The 14,571-nt window shown below is 36.0% G+C and overlaps 2 protein-coding genes across 2 annotated transcripts; both read right to left on the bottom strand.

Annotated features, from left to right (window-relative positions):
- Positions 1-362: 362 nt before the first annotated feature.
- hoxa5a (homeobox A5a) lies at positions 363-2,849 on the bottom strand. Its single transcript, XM_084422843.1, has 2 exons — positions 1,727-2,849; positions 363-1,204 (listed from the first exon to the last, which is right to left on the bottom strand). The coding sequence occupies exons 1-2, from the start codon at positions 2,265-2,267 to the stop codon at positions 954-956; spliced, it is 792 nt and encodes a 263-aa protein (XP_084278969.1). The 5' UTR covers positions 2,268-2,849; the 3' UTR covers positions 363-953.
- A 7,978-nt stretch (positions 2,850-10,827) lies between these two features.
- On the bottom strand, positions 10,828-13,146 carry hoxa9a (homeobox A9a). The gene is made up of 2 exons (XM_084422525.1): positions 12,432-13,146; positions 10,828-12,143 (listed from the first exon to the last, which is right to left on the bottom strand). The coding sequence occupies exons 1-2, from the start codon at positions 12,946-12,948 to the stop codon at positions 11,905-11,907; spliced, it is 756 nt and encodes a 251-aa protein (XP_084278651.1). The 5' UTR covers positions 12,949-13,146; the 3' UTR covers positions 10,828-11,904.
- Positions 13,147-14,571: the final 1,425 nt, after the last annotated feature.

Below are 14,571 nucleotides of genomic sequence, written 5' to 3'. Positions count from 1 at the left end.
CTACATATTTTATTTAGGGTTTGAAAGAGGAAAAGCTGGTATTTTTGCAATTTATGACTAATACTCACCCTTACATCAATAATCGAACAATTACGTGGTGCATTTGACTTTTATAGATACGCCTGCCTCTTTTATACACACACAATCCTTATGGGACAAACCTGACAACAAATTTAGATCTAACATTTTAGGTAAAAACTTTATTATTATGAACATTGCATTTATCGTTGGCCACATTGTTTTCTGCACTTCCAGTTATCATTCAAATTTCACAAGAAGGTGAATTAAATAATTCTAGTTGAACAGTTCAGTAAAACACACAAACATATTCAAGTATAAAAATGAGGACACGACAAATATACGGACATGACTGAACGTAACGATTTTATCAATACACAAAAATGACAGTAACACGAAAAAGAAACAGTCTTCTACTTCAACTTTACAATGAATTAAATACAATCGATATTTAATATCGAATTAAAATAAATACATTAAATACATCAATTTATATGTACAAACAGGAAACATAAAAAACAACAACAACAAAACGCATTTAAGTTATGCTTCATTTAGCAAGAGTCAAAAACTTTTACAGGTTGGCTTACCAAATGCACCAAACATTTTTCGTCAAAACGTGTTATATTAATCGACACCTTTATGTGGCTTTTCTAAGACAATGCAAAGGTCATCCACATTAGCAACATTACATGAAAACACAGAGGGGACTTGTTTTAATTACTACTATTATTGTTATTCCGACAAAGGCCGCAGAACAGGGCGCAACACTCTCTCACGACCAGTGGAAAGTTCTTTTGTGAAATGGGAAAAACCTTCATCCCCTTGTAAAACATACACTTATACGTGTGCGCGCGGGTGCGCGTACACACACGTATTGAAACACTAACAGATTTAATTTATTCGTTATATGCACATTTACAATATACACATTTTCAGGGCCGGTATCCGCTTCCTGCTGCCACCATATTCATACTCTTCAATTTGTTGTCCTTTTTCCATTTCATTCTGCGGTTTTGAAACCATATTTTGATTTGTCTCTCTGAGAGACAGAGTGTGTGTGCAATCTCAATTCGTCGGCGACGTGTCAGGTACCGGTTGAAGTGGAACTCCTTCTCAAGCTCAAGTGTCTGGTAGCGTGTGTAGGCTGTCCTGGGCCTTTTCCCCTCCGGTCCGGTCAAATTGTCTGTTATACACAAAAGTGTGACATTTTCACTTTTATAATTTAATGCAGCCTAAAATAATACATATCATGTAATCACAACACAAAACATGGTTGAAAGGACATGCCTCATCTTCAAAGTATGCGTGCATGGCACGCTCTCAATGACAGAAAGCATAACATTTAATTCGTCTTATTTCCTTAAATAATCTCAAATGAAATCAGATTTATATAATGAATTTTATAGCACAGCCAATTCATTACTGGATAATAGACAGGGCAATTGATAATAGCTACAATTGGGTTCTTTCATTTTAATAAAATAAAATATATTTTATATTATGTTCCGAGACATGGAGTCAGCAAACAACATGACAGCATGCTGGAGGTGACAAATTTCGATATAACTGTCCAAAACCAAAGTAAACTACTGTATTTGCATTAGACGTCCCCAACTGAATTTGTGTAATTTGACAGGGGTTCATTCACACCTTACTCCGTCTTACTCCAACAAACATAAAAAACAGAACTTTGTTTTCCATTTACCATGACTTAGATGAAGTTTTCGCATCCATGGATAAATCTGCGGCGCCTCGGATACATTCTGTGAAGCTGTCTGCGCACTTCCCGGCGGCTTTTCTTCCTCCATGGACGCTTTAGAGACGTCCTCGCGACTGAGAACCGTCCCGACGCTGTTGGTCGCAGAGCCAGCGGTGCTCGCTAGTGAGGTTTTCAGGGCGCGGTGTGACTGCTCGCTGACAGGAGAGTTGGCTAAGGATGAGCAGGGGAGAGGGTCAGAGGAAGTCTCGGCGCTGCTCGCGGTAACCGGTTGATTGTACCGGACAGGCGTCGCAGTTGGACTGTCTGTGTAGCTTTGAGTTTGCTCACCAGATGAGAGAAAGTGTCCGGTGGTAGAGCGCCCGGTGCTGAGATCCATTCCATTGTAGCCGTAAGCATACCTGCCCGAATGCATGCCCGTAGAATCTCTGCATTGGCCACTAGAGCTGTGGTCTCCATAGTTATGTAAGGGATAGTCCGCGCCATTTGGATAGCGACCGCAAAATGAGTTCACAAAATAAGAGCTCATTGGTTGACAATTACCTTATAATTATTTTTAGTTACTACAACTACCTTGATGGAGAGAACAATGCTGCCGTCTGTGTTTGATTTGTATCTCTTGGTGGTTTTGAGCTTCTATTACACCCTTGCACAATTTATGATGAATTATGGAAATGAGTGAGACACAGACTTAATGCTCCCTTACGTAGGCTCCCAAATATGGGGTACGGCTTAGAGTCACGTGTTTTTGTTGACCAGTCGTAAATCCTATTCCGTGACCTCCAGCGGTAAACTCACGCGTAAGCAGGAAATCAGGGTGGAATTGTTTGGATACGGGAGCGCGCAACAAGAGTTTCGACGAACTAGCTGTTGTTTGCCCCGCTAAAGATTGGAGCCGCGCGCCACCCTCTGGTTAAAAGCGGTACTACATAAACCATCAGACTGGAAGCGAGCACGCGATGGGGTCATTCAGAGGGTAACGACTCTGCGGTAGAAAAATTGTATCTGGTGAAACAATGCACCGTGACCTGCACACAAAACACGCACCAGAATGTCTAATGGATTCAGTAGATCCAAAGACAAATGCATCTAAAGGTTTGAAATAAAGAACCGACAAGGATATAAAAATATAATACCAAAGGATACCATTGTTGGGTCTATAGCATAGCCTACCCGCTTAAAATAATAAGGAATATAAGGAAAATAAACAGTGGTTTATCAAATAAAGAGTTTACGTAATTCGGTACCAGGTACGCCACACGCTCTTATATTAGCCTATCTCATTTTAACATATGTTGCATGATCATCGCTAATTAATGTAGTAGCTAATATTATAAAACAAGAACATATATGGAAATTGTTAAATATGTTGAGCTGTGTGTGTGTGTGTGTGTCTGGTCCTGGTAATCCCTATACGTCATGCTCAAAGATGGCAATACAATCATTTTTGACCTTGTGCAGGGGACCTTTTTTTGGTTCCTGAGGAAACAAGCTTATAAATCATACAGAATGATATTTAAAAAAAAAATCTAAAATAGCAGAGCTTTCTGTAATGGGGTTTAGGGGTAGGGTAAGTGCAGGGGGATAGAATATACAGTTTGTATAGAACAAAAACCACTGCTGAATTAAAATGTTTAATTCTTCTTTTAATACTGTTAATTGATGGCCATCTGGTCTGGTTAAATTAAATTCACTTACATTTACTTATTGTTGTTTGTATATGCCAACTGTGATTCTTTGAAGTCTGTGTGATTATGCTGCAAACTTACTTTCCCAATGGGGACAAATAAAACTGACCACCGATGTTTCAAATACTGACCAATGGCTTCAGAGGGAAAATGTGTCTAAGCTAACTATATACAATATAGGGAATAAGCACATTTACGAAATTACATTTCTTTGATTATAAGAGGGAAAAATAGGGAAAAAGAGAACTTTCATAAATGAATGAATGTGTTCTACCGGTTTCCTTGACAAGCTGCCAGTACCAACATGCAGGAATAACATAAGCAGGATCTTATGATGATGAAAAGAGCAAAGCGGTGACAAAGTAACTGTCCCTTTTATGCTTTTTGTAACATAACCTCGTAATTAACGATACACAGCACTATATCTGCTATATATGTATCGTTAAAATTCCCCCTAAAAACAACTTTTCTTCTCCGCAGCTGCTGGTTCTGCATAACTTAAAACCTTATTTAGGCCTCCTTTGACAAGATGACAAATAAATAGTTGGAGTCCTGATATATTCTCTTAACTTTCGGCTCTAGTTCAGCATCTTAAGATCCGACAGTTCCCGTAAATATCGAGCAATCTACTTGCTGGTTTTACGGTGCTCGTCGTATAATTACGCACGAAGATAGTTCCAATGACCTTGAGGTCGCGATTCGTTACAGAAAACATTATGTTTTGTCTTTGGCTGAACTTGATTAATTTAGCTTCAATAATTATGGAAATGTGGTGATAAAGATTAACTGTGAAATGGGGCGCGAAAACGTTATAAAACTCAAACAGAAAAAAATATAATAATAATAATAATAATAATAATAATAGCCTAAGTAATAATAATAATAATAATAATAATATAGGCCTACTTAGGCCTATTTACGTTGTATGTTTATTTTAGGCTATACTTGTTCTTCCGAAATTCACCATGCAAATTGTGACATTGTGGTAAACACAAGAGCCTGCACATTCTGGCTATTCGAATATGATAGATCCAGATGTTTCAGGCAACCTGACACAAGACCATTCTCTGTATAAATGTAATGCTATGAAAAGTCATGTTTTTGAGCTGTATCATCGGCAAAGATCTAGATAGATTCCTTGCCGTTTCACTTCACATTTCAGTATGTTACATTGTAACATAGCTTGAACAAGTTAACTTAAACCACTTGCTAGTGCAGCCAGTAAAGTAGATCACCATCTAGTGGTGGTTTTGATGTAGCCTACCATTATTTACCAAGTCATTCGTTCACAATTGAAAAGTTATAGAATTATGCACATCTCTTATGAATTGTATTCGTTTGTAATAATAGATTATATGGGATAAATTAAACATCTTATAGGTTCCATTTCCGATTAGGACAGATGCTAGCTCTTCAACTCGTTTGGGGAGATTTTTACGCTTTGCTTGCATTGAATAACGTGCTGAAATAAAAAATAAACAACTAAAATGAATAAATTAAAAATCTGAATGATTTAAAAGTACCATTATAGTCTACCCTATCGGATATTGTACGAAGGCTATAACCCGATTTAAATTGAGGTGTAATTTTGCGGTTGTCCTACAGGTGACGGCATGTAGGCCTATATCATTATGCACTTTAGCACTCGTACTACGATTTTCAAAAGACCTAATGATAATAAGCTTTTAATTACGGTATTTCTAATTTATTAGGCTATTTGTATTAGCCTTCCGTTTAATTTATAGCCTACTTGGACTTTTTTTAAGAACATGATCTATACAATCTGATTAATTAGCCTAGGCTACTATTAAGTTATGACAATTATTACTACTCGAAACCTGAAACCACAGCTCTTGCCTTAACAACGCATGATTAATTAAACAAAATAGCATACTGAATAGTAGGCTCTTATTCGAATACAAATAGCTTATGTAAACTTATTCCAAATATGAAAATAATAATAAGCAGCCTTCTATTCTTATCAAGTTTTTATCAAGACATGACCATTTTTGCAACGTTTGGCTACTGCAGTCAAATTACATACCCAACAGTTTTTAAAGAACAGCAGTAGACATTCTCTTGTGGATAACAAACAACAACAGCAACAGCAGCAAACAAAAACAGAATCACCAGAACAACATCAACAACAAACCTAATTAAAAAAATTTCTACAAAATGTGCAATATTAGACACATTACATCAAAATCAGTGCGATAGTACAAAAACAACCCACGTCCTTACCGTTCAGAGTGTCTGTTGGTCGACGAAGGCAAGAATCAAAAGCTGATGAAAAATACTTCACAGATCTTCGGACAGCTTCTCTATCATGCCACAGTGTGCCAAACAGGATGAGCAGTTTTCTCTTTTCCGTCAGTCAATGCTCACTTCGATGGCAGCGAATGTAGAATATTACCTCAAAATTGAAAGACAAGAAAATAACAACGACGAAATTGTGTGTAAAAGCAGAGGTAAAAGAATGCTAGACAAAGCAAGGTCAGAAGAAGTATGCTGCTCTATTTTGGGTAGGGATACATTCACATACAAAGTTAACGTTCATGTGGCCTCAGACACGTGACCAACGTGGCAGCCAATAGGAGCTAGCGGCAGCTCATAAAGTTGTATGGCAAAGTAGTAAATTTTCATAAACAACAACAGATTTATAGCTTCTCCAGGGAATAGGACAGAGGTGGGGGCTGGGAAAGCAATGTTTTCAGCCAGGCGCCATTTTACAGAGAGGAGGAGCTCACAGGAAAAGTAGCCTAACTCTAAAGACTTATCCGCAGTAGCTAATGTATTAACAACTTTTTTTCATCAATTGTTGAAATTGTCATATTGCTATTAATTTAACCATAATATAGATATCGATTTAGTATTAATAATAATAATAAAATAATTTCTTTATTAAAATAAAATATAAGTAAAAAATAAAAATTTGAAATCATAAGGGAAACATTGGATTTTAAATGATCAAAATATTGTGGAGGATAGCTGATCTGTTCAGGTGTTTTTAATAGATGGGACCACAATAATTACACAATATGTTTTACTTTAACACATAGGCATGTCCAATTCAATTAGGGTAGCCTATAGGTAGTGCAGGGTTACAAGAGAAAAGGTAAGAAGAAGATTTTGTATTATTTAATGGAAAAACCGATCAGTGTTCTTAGTGTCTACATTACCATTGCAGTTGTTAAGTTTCCTTTATGCTCCAAGATTTTGTTGCAAACTCACATTGATGTTAACAGAGCAATAAAGAAGACGAGTTAACGCGTTAATTCTTAAATTGTGGCCATTTGACTTAGGCTGTGATTGACTAACTGAACGTGTTAAGACAATAGCATCTAAATATGATATGCGCAAATATGCCTAGGAGTTTTCACATTTGGTGTCCCTTGAGTCTATGGCGTTGGGTCATGTTGGCCTGTCGCCTTGTCAATACAAAATGATAGAAATTTTACGTAAAATGCGTACATTCGTAAAATGATCTAAACATTTCTAGATTTAATCATTTTAAACTGCACGATTACTCTAAAGAGAGACATTCACTCTATTTAGCCTTGTATTAGGGTGTCATGATCATACATATCATCGCTCCTGACTAATGAAAATGATTCTTGGTTTTGTGTTAATAGATTAATTATATTAGGCCAACAGTTTAAAAGTGTATATGCCTGTGAGCTGGAAATAGTATTCTGGTCACTTACTCGATTATAATGTAGCCATCTGTTGCAGTAACCTATAAGGCACAATAACATCGGATATAGAATAGTTTCTTTAACAGAGTATGCTATAAATCTTGCAAGCAGACACAAAGAGAGAAATCAATTATGCAACCAGATACGCATAGGAGATCCTCTAAATTAAGACACACCGAGTAATTAATTTATTACCACAGAGCCAAGACATTAAAACGTTTACGACTTCACACATGCATGAACAGCTGCATCGGCGGCTTTGGGTATGCAGTTACAGTACACGACTCTGTAGCCTCTGACACAATAATATAAGAAAACCTACACAAGATAGACTACAAGCTGTCTCAAACAAACGTGAAAGTCATACCTTGCGTTCTCATTTGAAGATACACATCCGACTGGTTCTGTCCGTGCCATATGAATTTGGGGCGGGATATATCCAAGTTCCTTTCTAAATCCCCGATGAGCCACAGCTTGGCCATGTCATGTGTAAGTAACATTTTAGAAAGTCATTTCCTCCTGCTGTATAGACGACCATTTGTTTTACACAAAGCAACATTTCTGGCCAGTGCTGAAGAAGAAGAGTGAGTGAGTGCGCCCTGCCCATGCCTGTGACAAATATTCCAATTTAATTCAAATTCATATTTTTTCATCGTGCAGAATTGTTGAGCAGGAATCCTTGCTGTCGTTTTTACGAGCCAGGGTGATATACAATCCCATTACAGCCAGAGTTCATATTAAATACCACTTCACTGGCATTGGGTCCATGAAGTCACATGATTACTCCGCAAGCACTTAAACAGCCAATAAGCATTGCTTTTGCCTTTTCGTCAGCTTGCAAGAGTAGTTAATATCCAAATCAGTCAATGGTCCGCTGAAAGTTCTTATGAAAATTAGTATTTAAAAATATAGAAATACTAATGAGACTTAGAAGAATAAGGCTTTAGATAGTTTTTGATTTATTTAGAAAGTCTTCGAAAAAATCCATTGATTTGGCAGAACACATATCTTACATTTTAATAGTCTTTATTTCTTTTTTCTATTTCTTTTTTTATTTTATTAGAAGTACATTTATTTAACAGGTTCAAACCATTAAAAGGAAAAGTTTGTTTAACTATTAAAATCCCATTGTAGTATTCGGTATGTATTTCGTTTTATAGGCTACATTTCATTGTTGTGAAATAGAAAGGAGGAAAAATGAAGTAGGCCTATACAGGATGTATAAGACGAGCCCTGAATACACGTAACATAATAAATATAATGGAAGGAATTTATATTGTAGATAATTTTGCCAAAAGAAAACAGTTTTTGAATAAAACACAGGGTGTTCCAAACAATAGCATAGACCTACTAAGCTTTTATTTAAAGTAGCATGTTAATCAGAGCATTTTCAAAAGCGTGTTATTTTATTTTATTTTATTTTATTTTATTTTATTTTATTTTATTTTATTTTATTTATTTTCACAGGAGAGCACACAAGATAACGCCAAATAGGCATATTACGAATTGCAGTGAGATTGTTTTGGTAAGGCAGTATATTTTTATTCGACGTCACTTTGCAAACGTAGAATCCTCAGATGCCACTGCTTTTATGTGCTCATTTCACCTCCGAAAATGTCAATGTTATGATTATTGTGTGGACTTTAATGCATTTAAAAAATATATATATTTTAACTATATTTTTCTACATTTTAAGAAAAATTATTACAAAATAAAGATTTCAATTACCAGTTATTAAGTGTAATTTTAGGTGTGCATAGTAGGCTAGACTAAACGTTAGTATAAATTGTAGATGACTTGTAGAATAACTCAATGTTAGATCGATGTTAGTCTCAGAGGGAAACATTTTACGCTATAGGCTACTTGCTGGAAGGACCTCGTATAAAAATCCCAGAAGGTGCTCTTTAGTCAAACATCTTAGCACTTCAGTAGACTGCAAAATATTTAAAAGCCTTTACAGTTGTTTTGGCTGGTCACATTTAGAATAAAAATAGCCTATTTGAAAACATACACACTGACACACTCTGAAGAAGGCTTGTGCCGATATGCATTCATAGATTTTCTACAAAACCGTAACTGGAGCAGTTTGTGTTCTGTATCAAATTTACCCGATATTTTTGCGAGATATATATTTTTTTTAAACGGAATGTCAATAAATAGACATTTTCTATTACCAAGATATATGGATAGAATATGGAACAGTGGATAGTTAATATGGAATTAACATTAACATAGGCCTTAAATGCAAAAATAAATAAATCTCTTTCGGTAGGCTACTTCAATAGGCTTACTGACTAATTAAAAATCGAGAATATAAACCATTGACTCATAATCCAGACGGTGCTCAAATGATTTTGCTTCACTGTTACAATGTAAGTTGTAATTATTGCTTTACGTTTACAATAGAAATAGAAGAGAGATCATCAACGATTTTTAATTTTTAATTTATTTCATCAAACAAAAATGAAACAAATGAAGCCATAAAAAAACAAGAACATGGAAGCTATTGGAAATAGGCTAGGGCCACTCAAAACATTTCTCAATTATGAGGTTTTACTGACATCAAGTGGCCAAACTGTATAACAACGCAAGCAACTGTAGGCCTCCATAACTACGATATAGTTTCATTTTTTTAGCTTGGGCATCCACGATTAGACATTGTTTTATGGCCAAAATAATTCCCGCAAGTGAAAGCAAGAATATGAAAAAAATTCATCATTTTCATTTTATTAGTGAGCACTGTTCTTGAAACTTCTTTCTGGAGAATTTGTACTGACGCCTCCATTTTACCATGTATAGGTCTACACAAAGGGTGCGGTATAGAGTAAACTGCAATTAGAGACCAATAAAACTAGATTATTTCCGCTGGCTTTTTGTGCACGAAGTCGAGTCTCCCTGAAAGCAGAGGGTAACTGAAGAAAATAACAGCACCTCTCCAAATGGGTGTCGGGCCTCTGGAAACGGTCTAATTGTGTCTGGACGGCCATAAAGCCATAGAAAACGGAATGCCAATGTCTGTTGCCGCGTCTGCGATTCATTGCCTTGTCTCCATGAGGAGGCCTTTGAAGTCAAAGTCCATCCGCTAGCCTATATCTGTGCCACTTATGGGCTTCCTCCAGGCTATAGCCTATAGGCCTTACATATTCATATTTATACTTTAAGGTTTGTTTAAACAGACAGAATTTAAAAACACCCCGAACTCCGTATCATCAATCACCTCATCATGGAGGTCCAAACGACAGGTCTGTTCTTTTAATTCCACAGATTCATGCACACATGGTGCGTTGTTCACTTAGCCCAGCTGTCGAGTCTCATAATATCTCTGTTGTGTTGCGTTCTCTCGCCTCGCAGCGCTTTGCACACCATAAACGGTTATAGCAGTAATTGTCTTTTATGGCTGCATGCAGCTAACAACCTCATCTTGCCAGGCCGGTCTACAAGACTGCTCTCCCCGACTCCAAACTCGCCCGGCATACCCTAGCCTCAGAGAACATTCCTCAAGAGCTGACGGCAGGTCTGTGAAATGGTTTGAGTAAATTACAGGCCAAAATTAGCGTCTGTATAAGACTTTAAGGTTTGAACACTCTTTTACTTTTACTTCTACTTATTATTATTATTATTATTGTTATTTACATATCGTTTTGCGTTTTTTTCTTTCTACAAAAACAGCTGCTCCTACTAGGCTTAAAAAAAAAACATCTTTCTCAATGAATCCTTTTAATTAGGACTGTTTACACACCATCCATTAAAGTAAAACAATAAACCAACAGCAACCAATAAAAATAAAATAACTGTAATAATTAAAAAACATTTTTTTTTTAAATCTAATAGGTATAGGCCTATATTTCCCTTCCCTTGATGCAAAATACAACTTTACGAAAAAGTCTGAAAAGGAAAAGCACAAGAAAATCTAGCAAAAAATTACACAATTAAAACTTTACATGTAGCCTACAAGCAATTTATTACATCGTTACATTACAACTTAATTGTTATTTAAAAAATGTCACGAGGAATCCAAAATATAAGGGAGACTTGTTTGGAGATATGCATTGCTTTTATTATTCAATAAATAAAATCACAAATTACATCTGAGAAAATAGGTAAACAGTAAACAAAAATAAAATAAAAATAAAAATATGACGGTCAACAGACCATGAGGTATTTGTAAAGTTGCCTACAGTGCTTTTATATCTACAGCTCAGTATCTAATTTTACTTGTTCCCTGAATTCGCAGACTTCACCCATTATCACATCGTGTGATATGGCGTGAAAATGTTGGTCGATTCAAAACAAATAGGTAGTGAAGTGACTAGTGGTAGCCTAATGTTATAGCCTATTTTAAAAAAAATGATCTAAGGTCACACGATCTCAAGTGTATTATCTTTACATAAAACTGGGCCAAATATTTCTAGACAAATTAGGAAAAGATACAGAACAAAAGAAAATGTTAATTGAAGGTCTGAAATACACACCTACAATCGAAGAAATAGCACATATAGCTCCGACATATTTAGGCTATTAATTCCTAATAAATTAGGTCTAAATTAAATACAGATTGTTTAAGGCTGCATCAGCGAACGTCTGAAAAATGGATTTGTGCCGTATTCATTAAAAGTGTTCCACATATGACAAATAGCCTATAACTCAATAAAGCAACACGATCCCAGCATGCTTTAAGTCAAATATGGTTTGTTTGAAAAGAATGACACCTAATGTAAAATTCCACGACAATCATTTCATTAAAAGGATGTATCATCTCACATCCTCACATACACGAAGTGCTTCATTCGTCCTTCGTTCCATCTCTTTTAAATTTTTTCATCTTCATCCTGCGGTTTTGGAACCAAATTTTGATCTGTCTCTCCGTGAGGTTCAGTAGACGGGCGACCTCGTACCGCCGGTCGCGCGTGAGGTAAGTGTTAAATAAAAATTCTTTCTCCAGCTCGAGGATCTGGTGCTTAGTATAGGGGCAGCGTTTTTTACGCGTTGAGCTCGCGTGAAGCCAGTTGGACACAGGGTTGTCTGGGGAAAGGTATAGAGGCATATGGGAAGGAGGGTTTCGAAATCATAAGCGAATAGTGAATAGTTTTTACACAATACCCTATCTAAAATCCAGACGATGGCATAGCCTAAATCACAGTTACCCAAACATAGCCTATGTCTCAGAGCCTCGTAAAACAATGTAATATGTTTCGCCGTCAAAAATATTACAGCAGTTAACTACGAGAATCGTGTTAAATACATAAGAAAATGAGGTGCATAATATAAGTTTAATTTCATTGTACTATCGCACCATCTGGTCAGCCTTACCTGGATGAGCGCCCGGTTTCTCCTCGATATCGCCTCCCTTCTCAGCAGTCCGGCCAGATACTTTCTCTGTGTCGGTAGAACATCCCCCGTTAATGAAGCCTCCGGGAGGGAGTACAGCATGTGAACTGGCCTCAGTGCCGTCCTCATTCGTTCTATTTGTATCGGGTTTGGTATGATAGTGATGATGTACCGTCGGTAGCTCAGTGAAAGGCAGCCCACACGCAGAGTCCAAAAGCCAAGACTGCACGTAATCCCCAGCTACTGGAGGCTGTGTATGCGACTGATACACTGACGGTACACCACTGGAGAAATGCGTTGGGATGTGGCCCCAACCTGAGCCACCATAAACGGCTTGCTTTGCCGGGAATGTGCAGGGACCGATCTCTGTATGATCTGTGGGTAAAACGGAGGGCCTGTGCTGAATGAGCCCTGAACCTGAGGAAAAGCGAGTCTCCTCGTTGTCCGGCATTACAAGAGAGTCAATATAGTATCCTGTCAAAGCTCCAGATGTCGACATTGCAGGCACGCACTCTCATGCATACACACCCATAAAAACATTCACACACACATACAGTAACACGCTCACAAAATAACAATCTGTTAAAATGGAGAGACAACTTCCCCCTCGCAAAGCCCCAGTCAAGTAATAAGTTGAGAGCAAACCGCCATTTGATTGGGTGAGGTACACACGTGACCATTGGGACAAAAAAAAAAAAAAAAATCAATGGAATTTCTCAACAACAAAAAAAAAAAAAAAAAGGGGGAAAAAAAGAAAGAAAAGTGAAATGTGTTGCATTGGTTCCAATTAAACTCTTCTATATATAAACCACAATCGAATAAGCTTTACAAAGAATATACAAAAAAACCTATTCAAAAGGTTTTCTTTTCTTTCTTCAGACAAAAGCCATGGGCAAGAGACATTGCCAGAAATGCATGTAATCAAACTGACACTATGCTGTTATTTTTATTAATAGGATTAGTATTAATATTAATAAAAGCTCTTTCATTTTTCATAAGTGGTCCTTACATTTTCTGCACCAAGTCTGTTTGAATGTTATAACAATTTTGACTTTATTGTCTATTCGATTGAGTTGATCGTTAGTTAATATAATGCGTATAATGAATAGCCATTAACTGTCAAATTGTATTTTTCCACATTCGTTATATTCTTTATGGATTGTATACCTTGTTTGAGACATGTAAGGCTTCTGTTTGGCTACAAGGTGCATTTTGTGTATTTTTTCCTGTTGCAGTTTGTTGCAGTTTGTTGATATTCAATAAATTTGCAAATACAGAAGATTCTGGATAATCAATAAGAAGTTATCTCTTTTAGTCCATCATTACAGTATATTCTCATTCATACTGAATATGTTGGAATAATGTACTATGCGAAGAGTATATTTTAATGCATAAAGGACACACATTTTTTTAGATAGTAATATACCAGCAACAGCTTGCTGCTGAACACCAAGTGAAAATATAAATGAACAGAATTAGCTGACCATGGTAGCTTCCCGTTAATTCATGTCGTCGTGTCCATAACAATACATCAAACAATGTAACAATGTAACCATTTACTAACAACTGTAACCATATTATTTTAACAATAGTGTAACTAATCCCTCTAAATTTCGTTGTTCAGTAAAATAGTAAAGGTAACACTTTACAATGAGGTTTCATTTGTTAACATTAGCTAGCAAATAGCCTACATTAACAATATGAACTAACGAAATATTATTACAGCACTTATTAACCTTTATTAATGTTAATTAGTAAAAAAAGTTCATGTTCATCTTAGTTCACAGTACATTAACTAAAGTTAAGAGATAAAACTTTCGATCTTAAAAATGTAGTAGTAAATGTTGAGATTAACATCATTAATAAATCCTGTCCAATTATTGTTCATTGTTAGTTCATGTTAACCAATAAAACCTTATTGCAAATTGCAATAGTATTATAACGATGCAATATTATTATTATTAGTGAAAATATAAAAGGCTATTAGGTAATATTATATTATATTATATTATATTATATTATATTTAAATATTATTATAATAAATGTTGTTGTTGTACGTTTTATTCGGCAAACATTGCCCATAAATAGATTATATTGTATACATTGTATGCTTTAGATATA

The sequence above is a fragment of the Rutilus rutilus genome (genome assembly GCF_951802725.1).
Source record: "Rutilus rutilus genome assembly, chromosome: 11".
NCBI lineage: Eukaryota > Metazoa > Chordata > Actinopteri > Cypriniformes > Leuciscidae > Rutilus > Rutilus rutilus.
The sequence above is the reverse complement of the archived record's forward strand: the minus strand, read 5'-3'. Positions and strand labels throughout refer to the sequence as shown.